Raw genomic sequence first — 27,592 nt, forward strand, 5'->3', positions numbered from 1 at the left:
AGTCAGAAATCATGATCTTATTCAAATACACATCTGATTATGTCACTCCTCTGCTAAAAACCTTTAGTGGCTGCCCACTATACATAGGATAAGGACCCTAATCCTCGAGCAATGCCCGTCCTGCTCTGTCGATGGCTGACCTGTCCGATGTTAGCGTGTCCTGCTCTCCCCCAGTTTATCATGCTCCAACTCATGCGTGTTCTGGTCTAGGTTGTGCATCCTAGGTTTAGATATTTCTAACAGCAGAAGGGTCTGAAGGAAGATGCAGCTGCTCCAACATCAATGACCTTTCAATTGTCCCATATACCAAGTTCTTTCCATCTACAGAACCTTTGAAATGTTGATTTTTTGTGCCCAGTATCTTCTTCCCCACCATTTCCTGGCAACTGTTAGTCATCTTTTGACTTAAGTATTATTTCCAAGGAAGTCATGTTTGATTGTCCCATAAGGTCCCACCGTAACTCCTTTTGTAACGCTTGTCACAATTTTAAGTGAAAGGTTAATTAACATAATTTTGTATTTAATGTCTATTGCAGCCATTATGAGTTCCAAGAGGGCAGGGACAGCTCGCTGTTGTATACCCAGTGCTTGGCCTGGGTCTAGATGCTTCAGACTGCTATTGAGCACATGGAACGAGCTTAAAAAATATTTATTGAATGAACGAATGGAGGCCAATTAAATTTCCATGACAGCAATTCTGTTTTATTCATTAGCTTTGTGATCTCTCTAAACTTCAGGTTCCTCATTTCTAAATGTACTAATATTGACCTTTGTATTCATTTAGGGGTTTAAAAAAGTAAATAAAAATAAAACACCATTTTGACCCTTAGAGGGTACTTATTTTGTATTAGATTCATTCCTTCTTTTATACCAAATACCTAGAAAATTATGCCTGACATATTGTTCTTTTCTGATCACTCTTCCTGTGCTCCATGTAGTGGTCTCTCCCTCTGCTTTTCAGTAACTCTGCCCTCTGTCTAAGCATAAATCTCAGTGTATCCCGGGAGGTGAAGTTTCCCCTTTGACACATGTGTGCTTGAGAAGATGTTGTCCTAGCAGCTGTCATGTGTGTGAAGATGAGAACTAGGCCAAATAAATATTCCCAAATTCCATACATTCTAGTACTCCTTGAGAACCTTTGCATGTGGCTTGGGAGATTGGCAATATGAATTTTGCTATGATGCTTCACCTACGCAGAATCAGATCTAATCTGGCTTGACCGTGGCTGAAATATTTTATATTCTTTCTTTTCATAGAAAATGTCTAATATAACCATAAGAATGTATGTCTTCTTTAGTAAATGTGCTTCTAGTGTTAGCATGTAAAATGATTGGGCATTATACTATAAGTGATTCTATTCATGAATTTATGTAGTATCTTTCTCCCAACAACTCAAAGTGAGTTAATGTATCATTTCATTTATGTCCCTTGGATTATTAGGACCATTTTGCAAATGAGGAAACATAGATACAGAGAAATTGAGTAAATTACCCACTTGATGTTTAAGTGGTCCTTATTAGAAGAAAGAAGAGCCATTATTTTCTGAAAGTATATCTATTGTTTTTAAATGAATTCAAAATGAAAACATGAGACTTTATGGAAATGATTATTCTTAGAAATAAGAAATAATATTCTTCTGAATTAATTTCTGAAAATGTTTGGTTACTTGATTTTATAAATACATTCTCTATTCAACTAGTATTTAATGGGCATCAAGTCGGTACAAAGCAGTATTCTCAGCTGGAGATACAATGGTAAATATGACCTGCAGAATTGCCTTCGTATTCTGGGGGATTCGTTGCTGGGGAAAGTGGAGAGGACAGACCTTATAAAGTAAAAAATATAAAAGTTAGGTAAGCTCTGCTGCTCATAAGTACCATGAAGAGCTTTTCTAAAACAGAGTGATTGCTAGAGATCCACAGACTGGATGATTAGGAAAGGCTGCTCTGAAGAGCTGACACCTCCTTTTACTCGTGAGTGATGTGGGAGCAGATGGAAGATGTCCTTATGTAGTTTTAGATATTTGGAATATATGTACACTTCTTTCACCATTCTAGGATAGGAGCCAGCAAACTTTTTCTATAAAAGGCCAAAGAGTAAATATTTTAGGCTTTGTAGACCATACAGTTTTTATCACAACTACCGATCTGTACCATTGTAGCACGAAAGCAGCCACGGACCGTATGTAAGCCAATGAGCATGGCTGTGCAGAGGAGGAAACAGTTTTCCTCAACCTTCTTAGGGTCCCTGGCTGGGTTTGAAAATTAAACTGACAAGGACAGATTAGCAGGAGAAAAGCATACAAATTTATTTAATATAATTTTACATGACACTGGAATCTTTATAAAGAAATAAAGATCGGAAGAAATAGTTAAACCTGAGTATTTTTATGCTAGGTTTAGTGAAGAATGGACAATTTTGGAGAAACACGATAGGTCAAGGAATATGAGGGAAGTGCAGTAAATTGGAGGAAACTGAGCAAGTTCTGTTTGTTAAGATTCTTCTCAGTATCCCTTTGACTTCAGAGATAAGGATGCTCCTTCCTCCTGCAATAGGGAGGACCTTTCTCAGGTAAGGGTTTTATGACCTGTTTCAGGGGACAGGGGGATTCCAGGAGGTCAGAGTGACCTTCCTGCTTCTGCTGTTTTCTCAAACTCCTTCAGTTTAAAATCTTAAATACACCAAGGTGCCATATTTTGGGTAACATGTCCTGAACCCCCATCAGCTGTATTCTAATGAAACTTTATTTATGGACACTGCAGTTTGAATTTCACATAGTTTTTGCATGTCACAAAACATATTCTAATTCTGATTTTTTTTTTTACCATTTAAAAATGTAAAAACTGGGGCCAGCTGGTAGCATGGTGGTTAAGTTCACATGCTCTGCTTGGCAGCCCAGGGTTTGTGGGTCTGGATCCTGGGTGCAGACCTACACACCGCTCATCAAGCCATGCTGTGGCGACGTCCCACATAGGGAGTGGAAGAAGACTGGCAGAGATGTTAGCTCAGCGATAATCTTCCTCAAGTGAAAAAGGAGGAGGATTGACAATAGATGTTAACTCAGGTCCAATCTTCCTCACCAAAAAAAAAAAAAGTAAAAATGATTCTTAGCTTGCACACCATATAAAAACAAGCAGCAGGCTGGATTTATCTGCTGGGCTATAGTTGTCAACTCTTGTTCTAGAATATTGTGCAGCACCCAAGCTCCCACAGTGTCTTTATCACTGCTCTGTAATGTGGTCATTTGGAGAGGAGACCTGCACGTTACCCCAGCATGGTAACTTCTCTCCCAAGGCCTGAGTAGACATTCCCACTAGACAGATAGGCTTGGTATCTGCCTACAGAAGGAATTACCCTTTGAAATAGCTTTAACTTAGTTCCACATTTTATGGACATCTAGGGACTTTTCATTTATTTAGGAGTACTAGAGCTGGAACTCAAAACTTCTCTCTTACTCCCTAGGGCTGCCAGCTGCAGGCTTTGGACCAATTGGCCTGCCTATGCTGAGTGGTCATCAGACCTTGTCTGCAGACCTTATCTTTTCTTGGCACAACTGGTTTAAAGTGGTGTTGCCCTTTTAAGAGTCAACACAGAGAAAAGTGATAAAGATGTTAAGTAGAAGCCAGGCCATACCTTGCTTAAATAAACTAGGTATGTCTAATTTGCAGAAGAAAAGATTAGAGAAGACAAGATAGCTATCTTCAAATATTTTAAGTCTTTATTTAAAAAAAAAATAGGCTGTCCAATTCAGCAAGTGGAGACACTTGGGAATAAGTTAGAAGGAGATGGATCTTGGCTGCCAGTCAGAAAACCTGAATTGTCATCCATAGTGATAACTGAGGAGGTTGCTTATGACTCTGTGCTTCTTTTCTTTATCCACTAAAGAGGCTAGCCTCAATTTCTGTAGTCCTTTCTGATAATAGTGTTCCATATTTTTAAAAAATGCAAAATAGTTTGGTAACTTGAACTGTCCAGCAGAAGGACTGGCTACCTTGAATGGTAGTGGACAATCCACCACTGAAAGTAGTCAAAAAGAAGCTAGGTCACCATTGTCACAGCTGCTAGGGAACTCTTTATTCATTCACTCCACAAATATTTATTCATTTATTGACCAAATACTTGCTGACCTCCATGTAAGGTGCCTGCCGGTCATATAATCTCATTGTGTTTCTTAACCAGTTAGTTAGAACTTGGTATAAGTCTGTGGGTTTAGCAGCTTTTAAAGCCCTGTTTGGCTGTGCTTTGTTATACTTGCCAGTGCCTACTGCTGAAGCAAAATCCCTCTTTGCTCCACAAATGATTCAGTTGAATTAAAATTAAATGCGACTTTGGTGACCTGATCAGCAATCGTTTCTTTTCGTTGACAATCTCCTTATGCAGAATATTCCTTTCTGCTGCTACCTTGCTTCCTTACCCATTCAGACTGCTCACTTTTATTTGCAAACCTAACGGGCTTGAATTTAATTTGAGTCTATTTGCAAACACTTAGAGCCACTATTCCTAAATTCAGTTTTATAGAACAGTAGTCCTGCTACATGCATTACTAGAAAAGGGTTTCATGGTCAAAAATGACTGCAAACACTGTATACTAAAATTCCATCTTGGAGAGTCACAGATCTCATGAATAGTTAAAGGCTCTGAGAAATCCTGCAGAAAACAAAAGCATTTAATATTGTTGAAGCCAGTATTTCCAGAACATATGTGCTACTCATTAACATCCCGTGAAATGCACTTTGAAAATCTTACCTTATGCAAAGCATGGGGAAAAACCCTAGTAAATACAGGTAGATACAGCCAAAACTGTTTCAAAGAGGTTTACCTATCTGCATTTACAAATATGTAAATATTACAAAATAATTTTTAAACATACAGAATTTCCAATGTATACCATGTACAGATTATCAGTTTTCAAAGAATTGGAATCAATTGCTCAATTGTAAATCTCTATCGAATGTAGCTATTTGCTTACTGATTCATAGAGTACTTTTCTACTTTATTCATCGTGTCAGCCTCTTTAAGACTTACTCTCGTCATTTGTTAAGAAAAAAAAGGAGATAATATCCACCTCATAGAGTTTTTGTGATGATGAAGATAAATGGGAAAATGTACATAAAATGCTTAACCATAGTGCTTGCACCGTTGTGGATATTCAATGAAGACCTGTCTCCCATCTCACCATCATCATAGTCCTGAATTTGGGACTGTGGGTATTCCAAGGAGGTAGAAATCTGATCTTTAGTGTTTATTTGGGAACTGGGGAAAATGGCATAGAATAAGTTGTAAATGCTGACCTTCAACTTGTATATGAGCATTTTAGAACATAAAGCAAGAAAGTAATTCCCAGGGAAAAACTTGGGAAGGAGGATCTCTGCAAAGAATGACTTTTTTTTTTTTCGTTTTCGTATATTTAAGACATTTCATGAGACTTCCTTTTTAAATTTTCTAATTTTACCCAAATAAGAATAGTTCAAAGGAAAAAAGTAATGTCATATTTGATCAAAAACTTAAAATAAATGGCAGGTCTTTATATCAACTGTTAGCCTTTTATACAACAAACTGCAAGATTTTCAAAACTAATTTTCAAGTCAGGTTTCTATTTTATTTTTGCAAATTTTCATTATGAACTGGGCTGTGACACTGACAGTGAGTGCTTCTTTAAAACAATTTTCCTGTGATACTCCATCCCTTTTTCTCAGGTATTAATTTATTGGCCTAGTGTTTTAGGTTTCGAGTCCTTGTTTTATAGACTCCATTTTCTATTCTTGCACTTTTTATCTCGTACTGATGTCTGAAGTGAGCCGTTCAGCCTCTTCCCTTTGGTTAGGGCTGCTTGTTAGTGCCTGGTTAATTCAGCATCCCTGAGCTCATGGCACACTCTTCCACGACATTGCTGCCAAATCCATTTTAGTGACTCAGCAGGAGCTTGTCATTAAGAACATTCTTGTAGAAAATAAAAATTAAGCAGTCTTGGAAAGCCAAGTGCTAGTGTACCATGTATGTGTAAATCTTTGGTAACAATAAACACAGTCTCCTGGTGGGTTGGTGTTCGAGTTCCTTGCCTAACACGACCCTTCTTTTGAAGCACTAACAAGTTCAGTCCTCAAAAGGAGTTTAAAATAATGTCTACAGTGAAAAGGGCCCTTTGGTGTTATTGTAAAGACAATCTGTTTCCAGATCTTGTATTTATTTATATAATGTATAAACCATTTGATAGAAAAAGGAGAAGGCAGATGGAATTCAAAATAGCAGCTTTATTATTGGTAAAACCTGGGTCAGAGAACATGGCTTTAAATATGGAGCTTGTCAGCACTGCTCTCCAGAGTTAAGCTGATCCCTCCATTCCTCCACCCTGGCTCCCTGCTCACCACCCCACAAGCCACCAACAGAGCCCAAAAACCACAGGACTCCCCTACAGTGGCAGAGCCTGTGCTAACAGACTTAACAGAAGGGAGAGCAGGCCAGAATGCAACCCCCTTCAGACAGGGGAGCCCCAAAAGCCGAGCCAACGATGCCTAGTCCCTTCACCCCAAACTCACCACTCTAAAGAGTCCCTCCTCCTTCCTTAGAATGAGGAGTCAGGAGAGACAGGAATGTGCCTCTTACTAAAGGAGAGGACAATCAGAGAGTCCAGGCCTAGGTTAGATGCAGGTCTGATAAGAATACACCTCTTGGGTAAAATTATTGATTGAGGGAGATGAGGCTAAGTGGATGATGTTTGTTTGAACAATGGATACCTTAGGCAGATCTATCACTCTTTCACTGCTACAGATCCCATAAAGGCCACCTGGAGGATTTTATATTAAATAAAAAATGTCTGGTCCAGGAGACAGAGGGAAAGCAAACAGAAAGGGCTAGACCTACATGTGGAGGAGAAGGGAAGGGACTCACTTAAAAAGCAGGTTCAAATAGTAAAACTCTAGCTGAATCTTCTTGAAAGCAATAGCAGACATCAGATTGAAAGAGAACAGAGAAGAATATCCCAATAGTGTCGGAAATTCAAAAGCTAAGGAAAAACAATGTTTGTGGATGTGCACCTGGCAAAGGTATTGGTTTTCACCGGGTTTCTAGGGCACAGACCTTAAAAGCATCTGGAATCTGCTGAGGGTCACTGTCTAGCCAAGAATTCTTAGATGGTGGGTGAGGTTTGAATCAGGAATTATCTTGGAATATTGTGGGCAATAGGAAATAAGAAGACTGGACATGTAAGGCATAGATTATGGAGGACTTTAGCAGACAGCCAGCGGTGTTAAAGTTAATGTATATTCTGAGGAGTATTTTTATTAAAATAAGAGGTAAAGAAAATCCAAATTATATTAATAGTGTTAGGAACAGAGAAGAAGGGATACAATGGAAAAAAAAATAAACATATGATTCATTATGGAAAGGGGGATGGGGGAGACATATATTTATTTTATTTCATCTAACAATTCAGAAAAGGAATACAAATTGCTAAGGCATCGAGCCTGGAGATGATGATGGTGGTGTCCTAGACAGAAACGGGGAACACAGCAGGAGTGTGAAGAGAAAGGTCAGAGTTAGAGATGGAGAATTTGGAAACTTCTGCGTAAAAAGGGTCTTCGAAATTAAAGGATAACAGAATTGCTAAGCCAGGTGTTAAACAGTGAACTTGGAAGAAGGTGAAAGCCAAGGTTCTAGGGGGGCCCCCATAGGCCAACGCCCTTTCCCCCTCCCGCTACCTGTTTTTGTAAACAGTTTTATTCGAACACAATCTTGACCCTTCATTCATATATTGTCTATGGCTGCTTTTGTGTTATGACGGCAAAGTTAAGTGGTTGAGACAGAGACCAAATGGCTTGCAAAACCGAAATATTTACTATCTGACCCTTTATAGAAAAAGTTTGCCAACCCCAGTTCTAAACGATCAAAGAGAAAGAGCTACAGAACGGATAAATCAATGAGGCACCCTGAAACCAAGATTGCATGGGCATAAGGAAGTCAAGAGAGAAGAGGGTTTCAAAGGAGTAGATAAAAAGAAACAATACAGTGGATATGAGGAGGAGGAGGCTTGGGGGGGACAATTGAATGTTAGGACTAGGAAGTAAATGTCATTCCAAAATGTCAATTACCAGGTGGACCAAAACCTAACAAAAAATACTCGAGATATATTTCTTCCTTCCTCCCATCCTTCCCTGCTTCTTTAGTATTAAAAGATTATTTAAACATGTAACACTGTTTAAATGCTGTTGGAAGATACCTAAAGACAAGATGCACATCCAAAGAAAGTCCAATAATAAGACAGTACTAGAGATGAAATGAGATAACATATGTGAAAGTATAGAAAGCTATGTGAAATTAAGGTATTTCACATTGAGGCCATAAATTACCACAAGCCAAATACCTGGTTTGAACTGAGTACTTTGCATTCAGAAGTCATTGTCGATAAAATGTCAAAGTAGGCTTTGAGAAATTTGAGATTATAGTTTAGTGCAAATGGCAGAGGCAAATTCTTAACCACCTTTGCCCAACTTTGGGGCAATTACTTAGTTTCTCTCAATTTCACTTGTTCATCTGTAAAACTGGGATAATAAGCACCCATTCTAGAGAGTATTATGAAGATGAAATGTAAAGCAGCTCATGTGATATTTGACATATAGGCGGTACTTTGGGAATAGTAACTATTTTTACGGAGCTGGTACAAATCTCAATTCATAAACTCAGGTGTACAAGAAATATCTAAATCACTTATTGTCTTCCAGTCCATTTTATTAGGATCCTGAGCCCCATCCTACCAGGCTGGTAGAACATTTAACCATAGATATTCTTAGGGCTTCCACCCTCTCATCCCTGGGTGGTGCAGAGGTCCCTGCGAGGCTTTATTGATCATCGTTATCTTGTCACCTAGTTACCGCGGAGATACCCTGGACCCCTGTCCAAGTGCTCCCTCCAATCAGAGCAGTCAGGTGTGGCTTGAAGCCTTTGGTGAGACCAAGAACCTGAGTCAGGGATCCAGCTTCCCTTGGTGCCTCACCCAGACAAGCCACCTGAGCACTGCCATCCAGCAGAGTGCAGGTGTTCCCCCTTCCCAACCCAGAGCATCTCCTCTCTCTGAGCCCTCCAAATCCTCGCCCCATGCACCTGCCGAGACACATGATTCCACTTTGATATCATATGGTAGTGCCAATATTTTACCTTTTTCTGCCTACAAAAATGACTGTCTTATATAGTTCAAACGAATGACTATTCAATAGATTTAGTTTTTTCTTTTTTTGTAAGTCTAAGAGGGCAACTGACTTCAGTCTATTTGTCCTTTTCAGATAGCAAAAATCCCTGAGGCAAGTAAACAGAAATAGGCTACTTTATTCCAGGGCAAGGGAAAATAGAGAAAAATAAAAAATAACGTTTCATTGAAGTATCTTCACACATTTATATGGTAATAAAAATAATAATAATACTTATTACTTTTATTATAACCATTCCTCATACCCATCCCCCTTTCTCCAGCTGCATTGTCATTGCATGATTCATGGGGCCTTAGATTCTTCATGCTCTGTTGATTATCTAGCTTTACTCCCACTTTCCTTACACCAGTCACACTTCAGCCATGCCACCCCATCAGCAGCTACCTGTCTTCTCACCCTTGTACCAACTCTTCTGTCTTCCTGGAAAGTACCTCCCCCGTCTCAGCCTTGTCATGCTGATAAACTTCCACTCCTCCTTACAGTCTTAGCCGAGACGTGATCTTGTCTGTGTTCTCCCCTAAAATTGAAAGCCTCATCTTCTGTATTTCCACGGCACCTTAGACTCAGGGTACTTAGACTTAAGGTGATCAAATAGTTTGTCATCTGAACTGGGACACTTTTAAGAGTGAAAGAAGAGGCTGATGATAATTACACCAGAACAACAGGCATAAAGCAGGACTGCCCCTGACAAACCAGGATGTATGGTTACCCCACTTATCCTGACATTGCTGTAACGATTATTTACATGCCTATCATTCCCTCCCCCCACAAAACACACTCACACACACAGACAGTGAATCCCTGGAAGGTGTAGGCCTCAGTATGTGGTGTAATGACTGTTGACACATTAATTGGTTGATTAAATCATAGGAATTTTATTGAAGGAGAACATTCTAGACTAATGAAATGGCATACACAAACAAAAGGAGTTGGGAGGGAACATTTATAAGGAAAGCAAGTAAACCAGTCTGGGAGGAACAGATGTTTGGCGATTGTAATACAATTTGGGGAAACTTAATTGTCAGGCTAAGGAATTTCTAGCAAAGTGGAGGAAGAAGGAAAGGTTTAAACATGGGTGAATGACGCGAAGGATAATTGATGGTTGAATGTAAAATGGATTAGAGACAAGGAAAGGCAGAGAGAACTAACTGGATTATGTGGATAAACGACGAAATTATGATGCCTGGACTAGGGCTCTGTCATTTGACCTTTTGTGCTTGATGAAAAAGTGAGAGCCCTTTAGATTACAAGAGACAGAAACCCAAATTAGCCTGGTTTAACCAAAAAGGGAAATTTATCAGCTCAGCTAACATAAATATACAGGCATTGCTGAATCCAGGTTCTCAAACGATGTCATCTCATCAGGAATGTTCTCTTCATCTCTTGGTTCTACTTCTTACTGTATCTGATTCATTCTCAGACACTTCTCCCCAAAATGGCCATGAGTAACCTCCAGCCTACTTTCTACCAGTTTAGCAACCCCAGTAGAAAGAGAATATCAATTACCAATAGTTCCAGCAAACATCCTGAGGAAGTTTCTCTAGATCATGAAAATCAAATGACAGAAAGAAAATTATCAAAAGGAAACATAAAAGTAATGAGCTTCCAAATGATCGAGAAAAAGAAAGGTACTCTTTCCAAAATAATCTAGATTACATTTTTTCAAGATAATCAAAATGTGGGACAAGATATGAGAGTCATTATCTTTAATTAAATAAATAGCTTTACATATTATGATACTAGACATCATGCTAATTATCTAACCAAAATAGAAGTTATTATTTCACCTTTCCAGTCCAACCTATAGGCGCAACGATATAGAAACTTCTGATTACTGATCTTTGAAGAAGTCATTAGGGCCAGAGGAGGGCTGAAGAGGGCAGTGAAAATGGCGCTATCTTTGTGCGAATTCCTATATAGTTTTATTGAGAAGCCAATTGATAAACCTCTTTATTCTGAAATGATAAGATCAATGGGTTTGAGAAACATCTATGAATTTATTTGTAGAATTGATAGCATAATTCTGAGAACACTATAAATGTGAATTTTCCATGAAATTTATGTTCTGAATAAAGAATATGATGATGTTCAGAACACAAATCCCAAAGAGAGATACAAAGATTCGACTAGTTTTAAATAGATTTCAGATAACAAAAGAATATGTATAAGATAATTCTATTTTGTGTTCACATTATACATACATATATTCATTTATGTATATTTGTATATAATATAAATGAAATACTGCACCAAATATAGTGACTATCACTGGTTGGTAGGATTTGGTAGAATTTTAGTTTTCTTGGTTGTCTGGAGTTTTTACAATTTCTAAAATGAATGTATATTACTTTTAAATGAGAAAAGGAATCAAAAAAACTTTCTTTAAGAGAAAAGAGAATTCTGACATAAAGGGAAACTAGCATTGCCCTTTGAAATGATGTCATTGTGGTCCTTTTCACAATTTTTCCCCCCACAAATACCCATGAGTATCTCAGAAACAATATTGGGTTACATGGACCATTGATCTGAAAGAATGTGGCATTTCTTTTATTATGTAAATATTAAATACATTTTTACGGCATTATGCTAGGGTAAGGGATAAGAATTTTATCATATTCACTGATACCTACTAAATCATTTTTATTCTTTTTAAGAATGCACCTTTCAAGATCAAGGTTCTGATACAGAAAATAATCTGAACCAAGGATCCAGCTTGATGGAAGCCATCTTTAACGTACTGTACCATTGCAATTTTTCTCCACAAACATTTGGAAATGTTTTTGTGAGCTACATGGAAGAAGAGCAACTATGGGACTTTTTATATAACATTCCAGGTATGAGAAATTTACTGTTTGTAAAAAAGTGTTTTATAGGTACTTAAATATATCTTTAAAGATGTTTTAAAGTTTTTTTTTTTATTAATGTTATGATAGATTACAACCTTGTGAGATTTCAGTTGTACATTTTTGTTAGTCATGTTGTGGGTACACCACTTCCCCCTCAGTGCCCTCCCCCCACCCCCCCTTTTCCCTGGTAACCACCGATCAGATCTCCTTATCAATATACTAACTTCCACCTATGAGTGGAGTCATATAGAGTTCGTCTTTCTCTGACTGACTTATTTCGCTTAACATAATACCCTCGAGGTCCATCCACGTTGTTGTGAATGGGCCAATTTTGTCTTTTTTTATGGCTGAGTAGTATTCCATTGAGTATATATACCACATCTTCTTTATCCAATCATCGGTTTCTGGGCATGTAGGCTGGTTCCACGTCTTGGCTATTGTAAATAATGCTGCGCTGAACATAGGGGTGCAATGGACTCTTGAGATTTCTGATATCAGGTTCTTAGGATAGATACCCAGTAATGGGATGGCTGGGTCATAGGGTATTTCTATTTTTAACTTTTTGAGAAATCTCCATACTGTTTTCCATAGTGGCTGTACCAGTTTGCATTCCCACCAACAGTGTATGAGGGTTCCTTTTTCTCCACATCCTCTCCAACATTTGTCACTCTTGGTTTTGGATGTTTTTGGCAATCTAACGGGTGTAAAGTGATATCTTAGTGTAGTTTTGATTTGCATTTCCCTGATGATTAGTGATGATGAACATCTTTTCATGTGTCTATTGGCCATATTCTTATCTTCTTTTGAGAAATGTCTGTTCATGTCCTCTGCCCATTTTTTGATCGGGTTGTTTGTTTTTTTGTTGCTAATCAGTGTGAGTTCTTTGTATATTATGGAGATTAACCCTTTGTCAGATAAGTGGCTTGTAAATATTTTTTCCCAATTAGTGAGCTGTTTTTTTGTTTCAATCCTGTTTTCCCTTGCCTTGAAGAAGCTCTTTAGTCTGATGAAGTCCCATTTGTTTATTCTTTCTATTGTTTCCCTCAACTGAGGAGTTACAGTGTCCGAAAAGATTCTTTTGAAACTGATGTCAAAGAGTGTACTGCCTATATTCTCTTCCAAAAGACTTATTGTCTCAGGCCTAATCTTTAGGTCTTTGATCCATTTTGAGTTTATTTTGGTGTGTGGTGAAAAAGAATGGTCAATTTTCAATCTTTTGCATGTGGCTGTCCAGTTTTCCCAGCACCATTTGTTGAAGAGACTTTCTTTTCTCCATTGTAGGCCCTCTGCTCCTTTGTCGAAGATTAGCTGTCCATAGATGTGTGGTTTTATCTCTGGGCTTTCAATTCTGTTCCATTGATCTGTGGACCTGTTTTTGTACCAGTACCATGCTGTTTTGATCACTGTAGCTTTATAGTATGTTTTGAAATCGGGGATTGTGATTCCACCGGCTTTGTTTTTGCTCAGGATTGCTTTAGCAATTCGCGGTCTTTTGTTGCCCCATATGAATTTTAGGATTGTTTGCTCAATTTCTGTGAAGAATGTTCTTGGGATTCTGATTGGGATAGCATTGAATCTGTATATTGCTTTAGGTAGTATGGACATTTTAACTATGTTTATTCTTCCAATCCATGTTCAAGGAATGTCTTTCCATCTCTTTATGTCATCGTCAATTTCTTTCAAGAAAGTCTTGTAGTTTTCATTGTATAGATCCTTCACTTCCTTGGTTAAGTTTATCCCAAGGTATTTTATTCTTTTCGTTGCGATTGTGAATGGGATTGAGTTCTTGAGTTCTTTTTCTGTTAGTTCATTGTTAGTGTATAGAAATGCTACTGATTTATGCACGTTAATTTTATACCCTGCTACTTTGCTGTAGTTGTTGATTATTTCTAATAGTTTTTCTATGGATTCTTTGGGGTTTTCTATATATAAGATCATGTCGTCTGCAAACAGCGAGAGTTTTACTTCTTCATTACCTATTTGGATTCCTTTTATTTCTTTTTCCTGCCGAATTGCTCTGGCCAGCACCTCCAGTACTATGTTGAATAGGAGTGGTGAAAGTGGGCACCCTTGTCTTGTTCCTGTCCTCAGAGGGATGGCTTTCAGTTTTTGTCCATTGAGTATGATGTTGGCTGTGGGTCTATCATATATGGCCTTTATTATGTTGAGGTACTTTCCTTTGATACCCATTTTACTGAGGGTTTTTATCATAAATGGGTGTTGGATCTTGTGGAATGCTTTCTCTGCATCTATTGAGATGATCATGTGGTTTTTGCTTTTCATTTTGTTGATGTAGTGTATCACGTTGATTGACTTGCAGATGTTGAACCATCCCTGTGTCCCTGGTATAAATCCCACTTGATCATGGTGTATAATCTTTTTGATGTATTGCTGTATTCGGTTTGCCAAAATTTTGTTGAGGATTTTTGCATCTATGTTCATCAGTGATATCGGCTTGTAGTTCTCCTTCTTTGTGTTGTCCTTGTCAGGTTTGGGGATCAGAGTGATGTTGGCTTCATAGAATGTGTTAAGGAGTTCTCCATCTTTCTCAATTTTCTGGAACAGTTTGAGGAGAATAGGTATTAAGTCTTCTTTGAATGTTTGGTAGAATTCTCCAGAGAAGCCGTCTGGTCCTGGACTCTTATTTTTGGGGAGGTTTTTGATTACCGTTTCTATTTCCTTACTTGTGATTGGCCTATTCAGATTCTCCATTTCTTCCTGATTCAGTTTGGGGAGATTGTAGGAGTCTAGGAATTTGTCCATTTCTTCCAGGTTGTTCAATTTGTTGGCATATAGTTTTTCATAGTATTCTCTTATGATCTCTTGTATTTCATTGGTATCTGTTGTGATTTCTCCTCTGTCATTCCTGATTTTATTAATTTGCGATTTCTCTCTTCTTTTCTTGGTGAGTCTGGCTAGGGGTTTGTCAATTTTGTTAATTCTTTTGAAGAACCAACTTTGTTTCATTGATCCTTTCTATTGTCTTTTTTGTTTCAATATCGTTTATTTCTGCTCTTATTTTTATTATTTCCCTCCTTCTACTGACTCTGGGCTTTGTTTGTTCTTCTTTTTCTAGTTCTGTTAGGTGTTGTTTGAGGTTGCTTATGTGAGCTTTTTCTTGTTTAGTGAGGTGAGCCTGTATTGCGATGAATTTCCCTCTTAGGACTGCTTTTGCTGCATCCCAAATGATTTGGTATGTCGTGTTCTCATTTTCATTAGTCTCCAGATAAAATTTGATTTCTTCTTTAATTTCTTCAATGATCCATTGTTTGTTGAGAAGCGTGTTGTTTAGTCTCCACATTTTTGCACCTTTCTCTGCTTTTTTCTTGTAGTTGATTTCTAGTTTAATAGCATTATGATCAGAAAAGATGCTTGATATTATTTCAACTCTCTTGTATTTATTGATGTTTGCTTTGGTTCCCAAAATATGGTCAATCCTTGAGAATGTTCCATGTGCACTTGAGAAGAATGTGTAACCTGCTGTTTTTGGATGAAGTGTTCTATATATATCTATTAAGTCCATCTGGTCTAATTTTTCATTTAATTCTATTATTTCCTTGTTGATTTTCTGTCTGGATGTTCTGTCCATTGGTGTTAATGGTGTGTTGAGGTCCCCTACTATTATTGTATTGTTGTTGATGTCTTCTTTTAGTTCTATTAAGAGTTGCTTTACAAATTTTGGTGCTCCTGTGTTGGGTGCGTATATATTTATAAGTGTTATGTCTTCTTGGTGGAGAGTCCCTTTTATCATTATATACTGTCCCTCTTTATCTTTCTTTATCTGTTTTGCTTTGAAATCTACCTTGTCTGATATTAGTATAGCGACACCTGCTTTCTTTTGTTCATTATTAGCTTGGATTATTGTTCTCCATCCCTTCACTCTGAGTCTGTGTTTGTCTTTGGGGCTGAGGTGTGTTTCCTGGAGGCAGCATATTGTTGGATCTTGTTCTTTGATCCATCCTGCCACTCTGTGTCTTTTGATTGGGGAGTTCAATCCATTTACATTTAGAGTGATTATTGAGATGTGGGGGCCTACCACTACCATTTTGTGTCTCGTTTTCCGGTTTTCTTCAATTTCCTTTGTTTCTCGTCCCATGGTTTAATCTGTTCTGATGTAGAGCTGCTACTCTCTGTTGTTGTCCTTCTACTTATCTCCTCTGCTCTTGGTTTTGTAGCCCCTTTCCTTTTTTGGATTTTTCAGGAATGAGGGTTTTCCTGAGGATTTCCTGTAGAGGTTTTGTGGCAATGAACTCCCTTAATTTTTGTTTATCTTGGAAAGTTTTTATTTCTCCTTTGTATTTGAAGGATATTTTCGCTGGGTAGAGAATTCTCGGCTGTAGATTTTTGTCCTTCAGATTTTTGAATATATCATTCCACTCTCTTCTAGCCTGTAAAGTTTCTGCTGAGAAATCTGCTGATAACCTGATGGGGGTTCCTTTGTAGGTTAGTTTCTTTTGCCTGGCTGTCCTTAGTATTTTCTCCTTGTCGTTGACTTTTGCTAGCTTCACTACTATATGCCGTGGAGTTGGTCTTCTTGCATTGATAAAGTTTGGAGATCTATTGGCTTCTGTCACCTGAAGGTCCATCTCTCTCACCAGATTTGGGAAGTTCTCATCCATTATTTCTTTGAATAGGCTTTCTGCCCCTTTCTCCTTCTCTTCTCCCTCTGGTATACCTATAATCCTTACGTTGCATCTCCTAATTGTGTCTGATAATTCTCGGAGAGTTTCTTCATTTCTTTTTAGTCTTGCTTCTCTCTCCTCCTCTGCCTGCAACAATTCTATATTGCCATCTTCCAAATTGCTAATTCTTTCCTCCATATTATCGGCCCTACTGTTCAGAGCATCTAGATTTTTCTTAATCTCCTCTATTGTGTTCTTCATTTCCAATATTTCTGTTTGGTTCTTCTTTATCGTATCAAACTCTTTTGTGACATAGCTCCTGAACTCGTTGAGTTGTCGGTCAGAATTCTCTCTTAACTCATTGAGTATTTTAATGATGGCTGTTTTGAAGTCATCATCATTTAGGTTATATATCTCATTTTCTTTGGGATTGTTTTCTGTGTATTTGTTACTTTCTTTCTGTTCTGGAGATTTAATGTATTTTTTCATATTGCTTGATGTTGTTGATTTGTGCCTCCACATGGAGATAGAGTTTAGTTGCTCCTTTCACTTGTTTCAGATGCTGCGGTGGGGGAGCAGCTGTTTATACTGCACCAACCACGAACCCTGTCCGCAGTTGCTAACTGGGCCTGGGCCCCTCCTCGTAGCCACAGTGGTCCTTTGGATTCCCTCCTCTGCCGTGGGGGCCGTCACAGGGGGGCTTCAGGCTGCTGGTGCCTACTGTTGCAGCCCACCTAGATGTGCTCCCTCCTTGGGGTCTGCAATGGTGTTATGGGCTTTTCCAGTGGCCAGGGGTGGGATCACTTATATTTGTCACTCCGTTGCTGTCGGCACCTACAAAATCTCACTTGTCCTCTATGGGTCGCAGGAGAGCTATTGGCATCTTCTACAGTCTGTGGTTAGTTCACCTAGCTATGCTGCTTTTGCCCTGGGGTCTTCCAGCCTTGTGGCTGCCGGCTGGGTGCCTTCTACTGGTGCTGTGCAGAGGCTTTCCCTAAGGCTGCTGTGAGCCTGTAGGGTTTCCCCCTAGGCTATGGAGCTGGGTCTCTGGAACTCCCCCCAGCCCCAGTCCTCTCCCAGATCTCCGGCAATCCCTAGTCCCACAGGGCGGGCAACGGCAGCTGGGGTCGCCCCGCCCTCTGGGATTCTCTCCGGGCCTCTCCCGGAGCCATGAATGCTGGGCGTGGCCCCTCTGCTAATGGGAGACAGAGAGTTTTGTCTGCTGCCCGGGCGGAACTCCGGCACTTCCCCTCCGGGTCGCAGAGCCAGCCTTTGAAACTTCCCCCAGCCCCAGTCCTCTCCGAGATCTCCGGCAATCCCTAGTCCCACGGGGCGGGCTACGGCAGCTGGGGGTCGCCCCACCCTCTGGGATTCTCTCCGGGGCTTTCCCGGAGTTGAGTGCTGGGCATGGCCCCTTCGCTAATGGCAGTCAGAGAGTTTTGTCTGCTGCCCGGGCAGAATTCTGTAACGTCCCCTCCGGGGCGCAGAGCCGGCCTTTGAAACTTCCCCCAGCCCCAGTCCTCTCCGAGATCTCTGGCAATCCCTACTCCCACGGGGCGGGCAACGGCAGCTGGGAGACCTCCGTACCCTCAGCGACTCTCTCTGGGACCCTCCGGGCGCCGCAAACACAGGCGGGGTCTCCCCGCCAATGGCGGGGAGAGACTCTCCCCGCGGGCTCAGGTGTGCAACTCCAAAGTTTCCCTCTGCGTTTAGGAGTAATTGCGGGGGGTTTAGGTAGGGTTCTGGTCACCTGTTTGCACCGTTGCTCCTCTGTTGTGTGCTCGCTCCTGCCCTAGATGTGTGTAGATCCTCGGGGGCGTCCGTTGGAAGAAAGCTGCTTGCGGGTACTAGGCTGCTCGGTCGGGGTGGGAGAGTTTTCACCTATTTCCACATCCTCCTGGAGGAAAGTCCGTCTGCCTTCCGATGTATAGTCGCGTGGGTATCTCAGACGTCCTGAGATGCTGTCTGGATATCCTTTGTCAAGCGATAAGTGTCCAAATAATTGTAGACTCGAAGAGGGAGAGACAAAGAGGACTACTCACGGCGCCATCTTGGATCTTCCTCCCAGATGTTTTAAAGTTTTATTGATGTCAGTTTTGCTGTCTGTTATTTGTAAAAGTATATCTTATGTTTTTCTCAGTATAAATAGTCTTCTTTTGAGAATCATTAACCTTTAGTTCCTATCAAAATTTAGTATGCTTGGGACAGGGTGAGGGGGGAAATTATGTAATGCAGATTTTCTCCTTTTTTTCAATATGAGTAAGTGTTCTCTTATAAAAATTTAATTTAATATTTACCACAGATTATGTTTTGCTATTGAGAGTTTAAGACATTAAGTAAGATGTGAAAAAATATTTTGTGGTTCTTGGGTGCTTTTATTAACTATCTGAGGAGAAAACTACTGGTCAATTTTCTTCAACTGTATAAGGCATTTATTATTATGACCGTGGTGCCTCTCTCTGTACAAGGCAAGCATGTTCTAGCATTCCTTTGGGGACAATATGTTTTTTCCACCTGTACTGTTCTTCTGCCTATAGCTAGAGCAGAGGGTAAAGACAGAGCAGGTTGGGTATCTGAGTAGGAAGTGTTCATGGGTTCCCTCGCCGTCAGGACCAGGTATAAAGATTCTCACATTGTTTCATCCTTAATATCTTGCCTTTAAATCTCCACATGTAATATCTCAGGAAAGTGAAAGATGAGTACTTAGACAATGGTTATCTTGTTAGTCCACTAACTGTTTACATTATTTACAGTTGGCTTTCAACCTATAAGCTTTCTTATGTGCTGTTTTGGAACTGACATTTTCATAAAATATTTCCTAAGATCCATATAAAAAATATAACTGGCTCATAATCATGGTTTCATTCTTCCTGGACTTTCAGACTATCCTCCAGACATTACTTGAATATCTTCTTAGCTATTTTAGAGTCATAATGTTACATCTTCTCTTGGGTCATTATCCCTGCAAAATAGCAATAGATAACTTTATGTGATGATATCAAAAATCTGAATCTATCACTTAAAGACTCTATAATAATTATTTCCTTTTAAAGTTTTATCTCCTAGTTTCCATGTATTCTCTGACTGCTTCCTTTTTACCCAAAGGAGAGGCAGTTTTTGTTAAAAAGACTGAATTACTTCTGATGTAGACTTTATTGAATTGAAAGAAAAACAACCTTGAAAGCCCCTCCACTTGCTATTGTTGTTTGTTGTTTCTGGTGAAGTACAAGCCAAATTCTCTGATGAGCTTATAGAGAACTGGTGACCTGCATGCTTCAACCACTATTTATCTGTGGACTCTGAAGTTCTTGAACCATTTTGACACTCAGCACAAAGAAAATGACCTGGGAGATATCAGTGGATTTCAGGTGGTGGCAGGAGAAAGAAAAACTGCTACTTGCTCCTAATTAGTCTTCTTTTGTCTACACATTGAGCAAACCCTCCCCCACAAGGTCAGACAAGTCTCTTGAGACAGGCATTACACGTATTCCTAGAGCCTGAATTGTATGGGGAGGCTCAAAGGAACAGAACTTCAAACCAGTGAAATGTCCTTGGCTTTTGTACAAGTTGTTTCTCTATAAACATGAAACATTCTCTGGGTCTTGAATATTCTCTGGAACCTAAGGCCTTGTAGTGAGCCTGAGGGACTGTGTCTGTCTTTTCTCTGCTATTTAAGTCTACAAAACTTTTCCTTTTCTTCTTTACCAATCGTGGTTATCTTAAAAATCCTATAATATGTTAATTCATAAGAAAATTAAGTCTTTTACTCTGGTTTCTGTTTAACATGAAAATATAACAGGTTTAAAGGAAATACAGCTGAGACACATAATCATAATCCCACAATAATTTGCATCTTACCACTAACAGATCTATGCTTCAGTAAGTATAATTAACCTACCCAGATCAACTGGAGCACATTATTTAAAAACTGGTGTGTTTTCTTCCTCCTGAAACACTGTCAATGATTTCACTATAGCTTATCCATAAAACATCACAGTCTTATCGTTTTAGAGTAGAAAAGCAATGATGAAGTAGCCAGTATCCTCATCTTATTGCTGAGTAAACCAAGGTCAGAGATGTAAAGAGTCTTACCTAAGATTGTCCGCTGATTAAATTGAAGAATCAGACAAGAAACAAGAATTTCTGACTCATAGGCCAAGTTATTTCTCTTTATTTTTTTCTATTAGACTAAATTTTTTAAACATTTGCTTTATGAACATATGAATTCAGCAATGAAATATATACAATCTGATTTTATAATTAGAAATCCAACACATAACTCCTTAGAGTGAACATAAGCTAGGGGGGAAAGCAAGAGTGAAAATATCCATTAAGAAAAGATTACAAAAGAAAGAGATACAAAAAACAATTAAGTTGGGGACCACGTGGGCATTTCAAAGGCCAATACACTGTAAGCAATGGATTTGGTAGCAATCATTGCAGGCCTATATCCTCAAAGTAGGTCAAGTGATCTTCAGTTGGGCAAATGGAAATATCAAAGCATAACTTACCTTGACTGTTCTTCACTCACTCTATTCCTTGACTCCCTTTTTCTTTTAAGAGAGATAATGTCTTTAACACTCCCTGTGAGTTAAACTTTATAGGAAACTATTAAACTGTTTTTCAAAGTAATCATGTCTTTTTTCATTCCCACCAGTAATGTATGAGAGTTTCGGTTGCTCTACACCCTCACCACCACTTGGAATTGTCTTTTTGATTTTAGTCATTCTAAGGGGTAATGTTGTACTATCTCATTGTGGTTCTAATTTATAACTCCCTGGTGATTAATGACATCAAATACCTCTTCATGTTCTTAATGGTCATTTTTAAAAATTCTTTTGTAAAGTATCTGTTCAAAACTTTTCTTCATATATTAATTGGATTGTTTGTCTTATTGAGTTGTAAAGAGTTCCTTATATATTCTTGACACAAGTTATTTGTCAGATACATGTATTGATAAAATTTTCCCCCAGTCTGTGGCTTACTTTTTCATTTCTTTAACAAGGTCTTTTGATAGGGAGAAGTTTGTAATTGTGATGAGTCCAACTTATCAATTTTCTTTATAATAGTGCTTTTCATGTTCTAAGAACTATTTTCTATCTAAAGAGTGCCAAGATTTCTTCTGGAAATTTTATAGTTCTAGTTTTTATGTTTAGTTCTATGATTGATTTCAAGTTTATTTTTTTTTGTACAGTGTGAGTGTTGAAATTCCTACTTTTTCATATGAATATATAATTTTTCCAGTACCATTTTTGGTAATCACTATTCTTTCCCTGTTGAAGTACTTCAATCCCTTTGTCAGAAATCAAATGACCAATTGATCAAATGCGTGCATCTATTTGTGGACTCTCTATTCTGATACATGGAACTACATGTCTATATTGTTGTTTGCTTTGTGTTTGTCCCTTCTAATCTTTTTTCCTTTTTCTCCCCATTTTGGTTTTCTATTGGATTAACTGAGTATTTTTCAGTATTACATTTTATCTTTGCTAATGGCTTATTAGCCAGCCCTGGTGGTCTAGTGGTCAAGAGTCTTAGAAATTTCTACTTCCTTTTGCAAGAAAAATAGATCCAGTCTTTTACCTATAATCTCCTTAACACTCTTCTCATGTAATAAAACAAAAGGTCTCAAAACATTTATACAGACAACTAACTCTTGGTTACTCTGACATAAGCCCTAGGTAAGGTCAGGGGATAAACTAAAGAGTAATTAATGGCCCCATCTTTTCAGGACTTTAGACACTGCTTTTAGAACTTGGCCACTGCTTTTGTAATGGTATATTCTATTAGAAAAGATTGAATTGTTAGTATATACTATATCTGTATTTTTCTATACCTTCTTTCTCTGATTGTTCTAGGCTAAGATAGTTGTTACACTTAATTTTGCATCCACTGACAGGATCAGTAATCATGATCTAAAGACAGGTAGAATTATGGGCAGACAGAACCACCATGTTGGGAATAAATTCTCACAATGCGCTGAAAGTCCCTACATAACAGGGAGGTTTGCTGTTCCCTTTGGAGGGGCCCACACAGCAAATATCACCTTGCTTCACATAACGAAAGAAACCTAACTGGCTGCAAATAGTGGAGATAGAGTCACTTTAGCCAGCCCTGGTTTGGAGCACCACCAGGGCCTGGGTTTGTTTCCAGGTCAGGAAACCACACCACCTGTCTGTTGTCTGTCATATTGCGGTGGCTGTCGTATTGTGATGCTGAAAGCTATGCCACCAGTATTTCAAATGCCAGCAGGGTCACCCATGGTGGACAGGTTTCAGCAGAGCTTCCGGACTAAGACAGACTAGGAAGATAGACCTGGTCACTCACTTCTGAAAAAATTGACCGTGAAAACCCTATGACTAGCAGTGGAGCATTGTCTGTTATAGTGCCGGAAGGTGAGAGGATGGCACAAAAAGACCAAGCAGGGTTGTTTGCTTGTTCCATCATCTCTGTCATTTTGGGGTATGTTTCTATTTGCTGATTTTTCTCCTGATTGTGGATCACCAGTTTTTGGTTTTGTTTTGTTTTTTGCATATATGGTAATTTTTGATTGAATGCCAGACTTTATGAATGTTATGTTGTTGAGTGTCTAAATTTCGTTTTCATCCTTTACAGATTTTTTTCTCACTATTAGTTGTGTTACTTGCAGATTTTCTAATGTTGAACCAGCCTTGCATATCTTGGATAAATCCAACTTGCTTATGGTATATAATTCTTTTTATACATTGTTGGATTCAGTTTGCTAATATTTAGTTTAGGATTTTTGCATGTATGTTCATGAGACACATCAGTCAGTAGTTTTCTTTTCTTGTGATGCCTTTGTCTGGTTTTGCTAATCAGGTAATACTGGCCTCAGAAGGAGTTGGGAAGCAGTCCTTCTGTTTCTATGTTCTGAATGAGGTTGTAGAGAATTGGTATAATTTCCTCCTTAAATGTTTGGTAGAAATCACCAGTGAATCCATCTAGGCCTGGGGCTTTCTGTTTTGGAAGGTTATTAATTATTTATTCCGTTTCTTTAATAGATATCAGATTGCTTCTTCTTGTGTGAGTTATAACAGGTTGTATCTTTTGAGGAATTGGGGCATTTCATCTAGGTTATCAAATTCCATGGGCATAGAGTTGTTCATGGTATTCTTTTATTATCCTTTTAATGTCCATAGATCTGTAGTGATGTCCCCTCTTTCATTTCTGATTTTAGTAGTTTGTATCTTCTCTTTTTTTTCTTAGTTAGCCAGGCTAGAGGCTTATTGATCTTATTGATCTTTTCAAAGAACCAGCTTTTAGTTTTGTTGATTTTCTCTGTTGATTTCCTATTTTCACCTGCATTGATTTCTGCTCTAATTCTTAGTATTTCTTTTCTTCTGCTTAGTTCAAATTTAATTTGCTCTATTTTTTCTAGCTTCCTAAGATGGAAACTTAGGCTGTTGATTTTTGGATCTTTCTTTTTTTCTAGTATATGTATTCAATGCTAGAAATTTCCCTCTAAGCACTTCTTTTGCTGCATCCCACAAATTTTGATAAGTTGTGTTTTCATTGTCATTTAGGTCAAAATGTTTTTAAGTTTCTCTTGAGATTTCTACTTTTACCCATGTGTTATCAAAAAGTGTGTTGTTCAATATCCACACGTTTTTGGATTTTCCAGTTATCTTTCTGTTAGTGATTTCTAGTGTAATTCCATTGTGGTCTGAGAGCAGACATTGTGTGATTTCTATTCTTTAAATTTGTTAAGTGTGTTTGATGGCTCAGAATGTGGTCTACCTTAGTGAATGTTCAATGTGAACCTGAGAAGAATGTGCATTCTGCTGTTGTTGGATGAAGTAGTCTATAGATGTCAATTATATCCAGTTGATTGATGGTGTTGTTGAGTTCAACTCTGTCTTTACTGATTTTCTACTTGTGGATCTGTCTCTGATAGAGGGGTGCTAAAGTCTCCAGCTATGATAGTAGATTCATCTATTTTTTTCCTTGCAGTTTGATCACTTTTGCTTCACATAGTTTGATACTCTGTTGTCAGGTAACTACACGTTAAGAATTTTTATGTCTTCTAGGAGAAATAACTCCTTTATCATTAAGTAATGCCCTCCTTTATTCCTGATAACTTTCCTTTCTTTGAAGTCTGCTTTGCCTGAAATTAATAAAGCTACTCCAGCCTTATTTTAATTGGTATTAGCATGGTATGTTTCTCTCCATCCATTTATCTTTAATCTATGTGTGTCTTTATATTTAAAGTGGGTCTCTTGTAGACAACACATAGTTGGGTCTTGTTTTTTGGTGCCCACTGATCAAGCTCTGTCTTTTAACTGTTGCTTTTAGACCACTGATGTTCAAAGTGACTATTGATATAATTGGATTAATATTTACTGTATTTGTTACTTTTTTCTGTTTGTTGCCCTTGCTCTTTGTTCCTATTTTTGTCTTCCATTCTTTTTCTTTCTTTGTCAGTTTTAATGGAGCATTTTATATGATTCCATTTTTTCTGTTATCTTAGCATATCAGTTATACTTCTTTTCTCACTTTAATGGTTGCCCTGGAGTTTGCAACTGATACAGAGAGAAAGTTTGCAACTAATCTAAGTCTGCTTTCAAATAACACCTCACTTCACAGGTTTGTTTGAGTACCTTATAATAACAAAATAATCCTAATTCCTCCCTCCCACCCTTTGTATTCTTGCTATCATTCATTTCATTTATATGCAAACATATGTAAGTATATATCAGTATATATATGTAAGATATATAAGTAAGTGAATACATTGTTGTTATTATTCTTTTGAACAAATTTATCTGTTACATTAATTATGAATGAGAAAAATAAAAGTTTATATTTTATCTTCACTTATTCTTCTTTACTTTATGTAGATCTGAGTTTCTGACCAATATTATTTTCCTTCTCTCAAAAGAACTTCTTTTAACATTTCTTGCAAGGGAGGCCTACTGGCAACAAATTCTCTCAATTTTTGTGTCTGAGAAAGTCTTTATTTTTCCCTGACTTTTGAAGGATAGTTTTGCAGGGCACAGAATTCTAGGTTGGTGAGTTTTTTCTCTCAACACTTTAAATATTTTACTTCACTTTCTTCTTGTTTGCATGGTTTCTGAGAAGTCAAATGTAATTCTTATCTTTGTTCTTCTATAGGTAAAGTGTTTTTTTCTTCTGGCTTCTTTTAGGACTTTTATTTACCTTTGATTTTCTGTGGTTTGAAAATGATGTGCCTAGGTATAGTTTTTTTAAAACATTTACCCTGCTTGGTGTTCTCTGAGCTTTCTGGATCTATGGTTTGTGTTTGACATTAATTTGGGAGAAATTCTCAGTCATTATTGTTTTAAATATTTCATCTGTTCCCTTCTTGCTTTCTTCAACTGTATTCCCATTACACATTTTGTAGTTGTCCTGCAGTCCTTGGATAATTTGTTTTGCTTTTTTTTTTCAGTCTTTGTTTTATTTGCTTTTCAGTTTTGGAGGTTTCTACTGAGATATCCTCAAGCTCGGAGTTCTTTCCTCAGCCGTGTCCAGTCTACTAATCAGTCCATGAAAGGCATTCTTCATTTCTCTTATAGTGCTTTTGATCTCTGGTACTTCCTTTTGTTTTTTTTCTCAGGATTTCCATCTCTCTTTTTACATTGCCCATCGATTCTTTCATGCTGTCCATTTTATCCATTAGAGCCCTTAGCACATTAATCATAGATGTTTTAGATTCTTGGTCTAATAATTCTAACATTCTGTCTGTTTCTGATGCTTGCTCTATCTTTTCAAATTGTGTTTTTTTGCCTTTTAGTATGTCCTGTAATTTTTTCTTAAAAGCTGGACATGATGTACTGGGTAAAAGGAACTGCTGTAAATGTGCCTTTAGTGATGTGGTGGAGAGCTGTGTGGGAGAGGGGAAGGGTTCTATAGTCCTCTGATTAGGTCTCAGTCATTTAGAGAGCCTATGCCTCTGGATGGTGTGCTTCACAAATGTTTCCCAGTTTTTTCTCCCCTCTTTGGTAGGATGGTATAGCTTCATGGGGCTGGAGTTGGGTCTTTCCCTTCTCCTAGGTCAGGATAAGCTCTGATACTATCCCCGTGGGTTAGGCTCTGTTTTCGTAGTTTCACCTGAGAGCAGGCCTTAAGAAGAACAGCATGCTCTGGCCTATTTCAATTGTTCTTTTACCTTCCCCTTGCTGGAAGCGCTAGGGGGTTTTTCTCTGATATTTACTGTGGAAACCTAGTTGAGCTCCTGGAGGTAAAACTCACAAAAGTGTAGCAGCTGCCTCATAATAGGATCCCCCTCGAGTTTCAATTCTCAGACTTGTCTGCACTGAGCCTCCAGCAATTCATCAATTATGGTTCAGATTTTCCTATGTCAGCACTGGTTCCCATGGTAGTTTCTGCTTGTGAGTCTCCACTCCAGTAAGCCATGACTCCTTGTGTTTACCTGTTTGTCTCTCCAGTCTTGGGGGCAGTGATTTGCTTTGTATCCTCACCTCTCTTACAGATCCAAGAAGAGTTGTTGATTTTTCCATCTGTTCAGCTTTTTAGTTTGACAACTTCCAAGTACATTATATGGAGAGCCAGAAACCAGAAGGCCTTGCCACTTACTTTCTTTTCTCTATTCCTGCTTCTTCCCTTTTCTCCATTTCTTCTTTCTTTATCTGTATCTTATCCCTACCATAGACATCTGTGGATTTTTGATTAATTTTCCCCCTAGTATCTAGTGGCTCAAGATGTTTGAGAACCCTGCATCAAGAGAACACTGGGCAGCCCTACACTGTAACATTGTGATTTTTCCAGAAAACTCTTAACTTAGGTAATAATAATAATAGAAAATGCATAGTGCCTACTATGTGCCAGTTACTTTACACAAATTAATTCATATAATTTTCGAATAATTCTTTGAGATAGGTCTATTATTTTCTCTATCATCTTCAATTCCTTGATTTTATTTTAA

General features: G+C 38.3%; 1 protein-coding gene across 6 annotated transcripts in view; it reads left to right on the forward strand.

The window, feature by feature from the left end:
- KIAA0825 (KIAA0825 ortholog) overlaps window positions 1–27,592 on the forward strand; it is a 372,960-nt gene that overhangs the window by 148,249 nt on the left and 197,119 nt on the right. For all 6 annotated transcript variants that reach the window (XM_046668256.1, XM_046668255.1, XM_046668258.1 and 3 more), the window contains one exon: window positions 11,855–12,034. In XM_046668256.1, the coding sequence (XP_046524212.1) occupies window positions 11,855–12,034 (180 nt within the window). The remainder of the gene's footprint in view (window positions 1–11,854; window positions 12,035–27,592) is intronic.

Source organism: Equus quagga, chromosome 7 (genome assembly GCF_021613505.1).
Source record: "Equus quagga isolate Etosha38 chromosome 7, UCLA_HA_Equagga_1.0, whole genome shotgun sequence".
Lineage (NCBI taxonomy): Eukaryota > Metazoa > Chordata > Mammalia > Perissodactyla > Equidae > Equus > Equus quagga.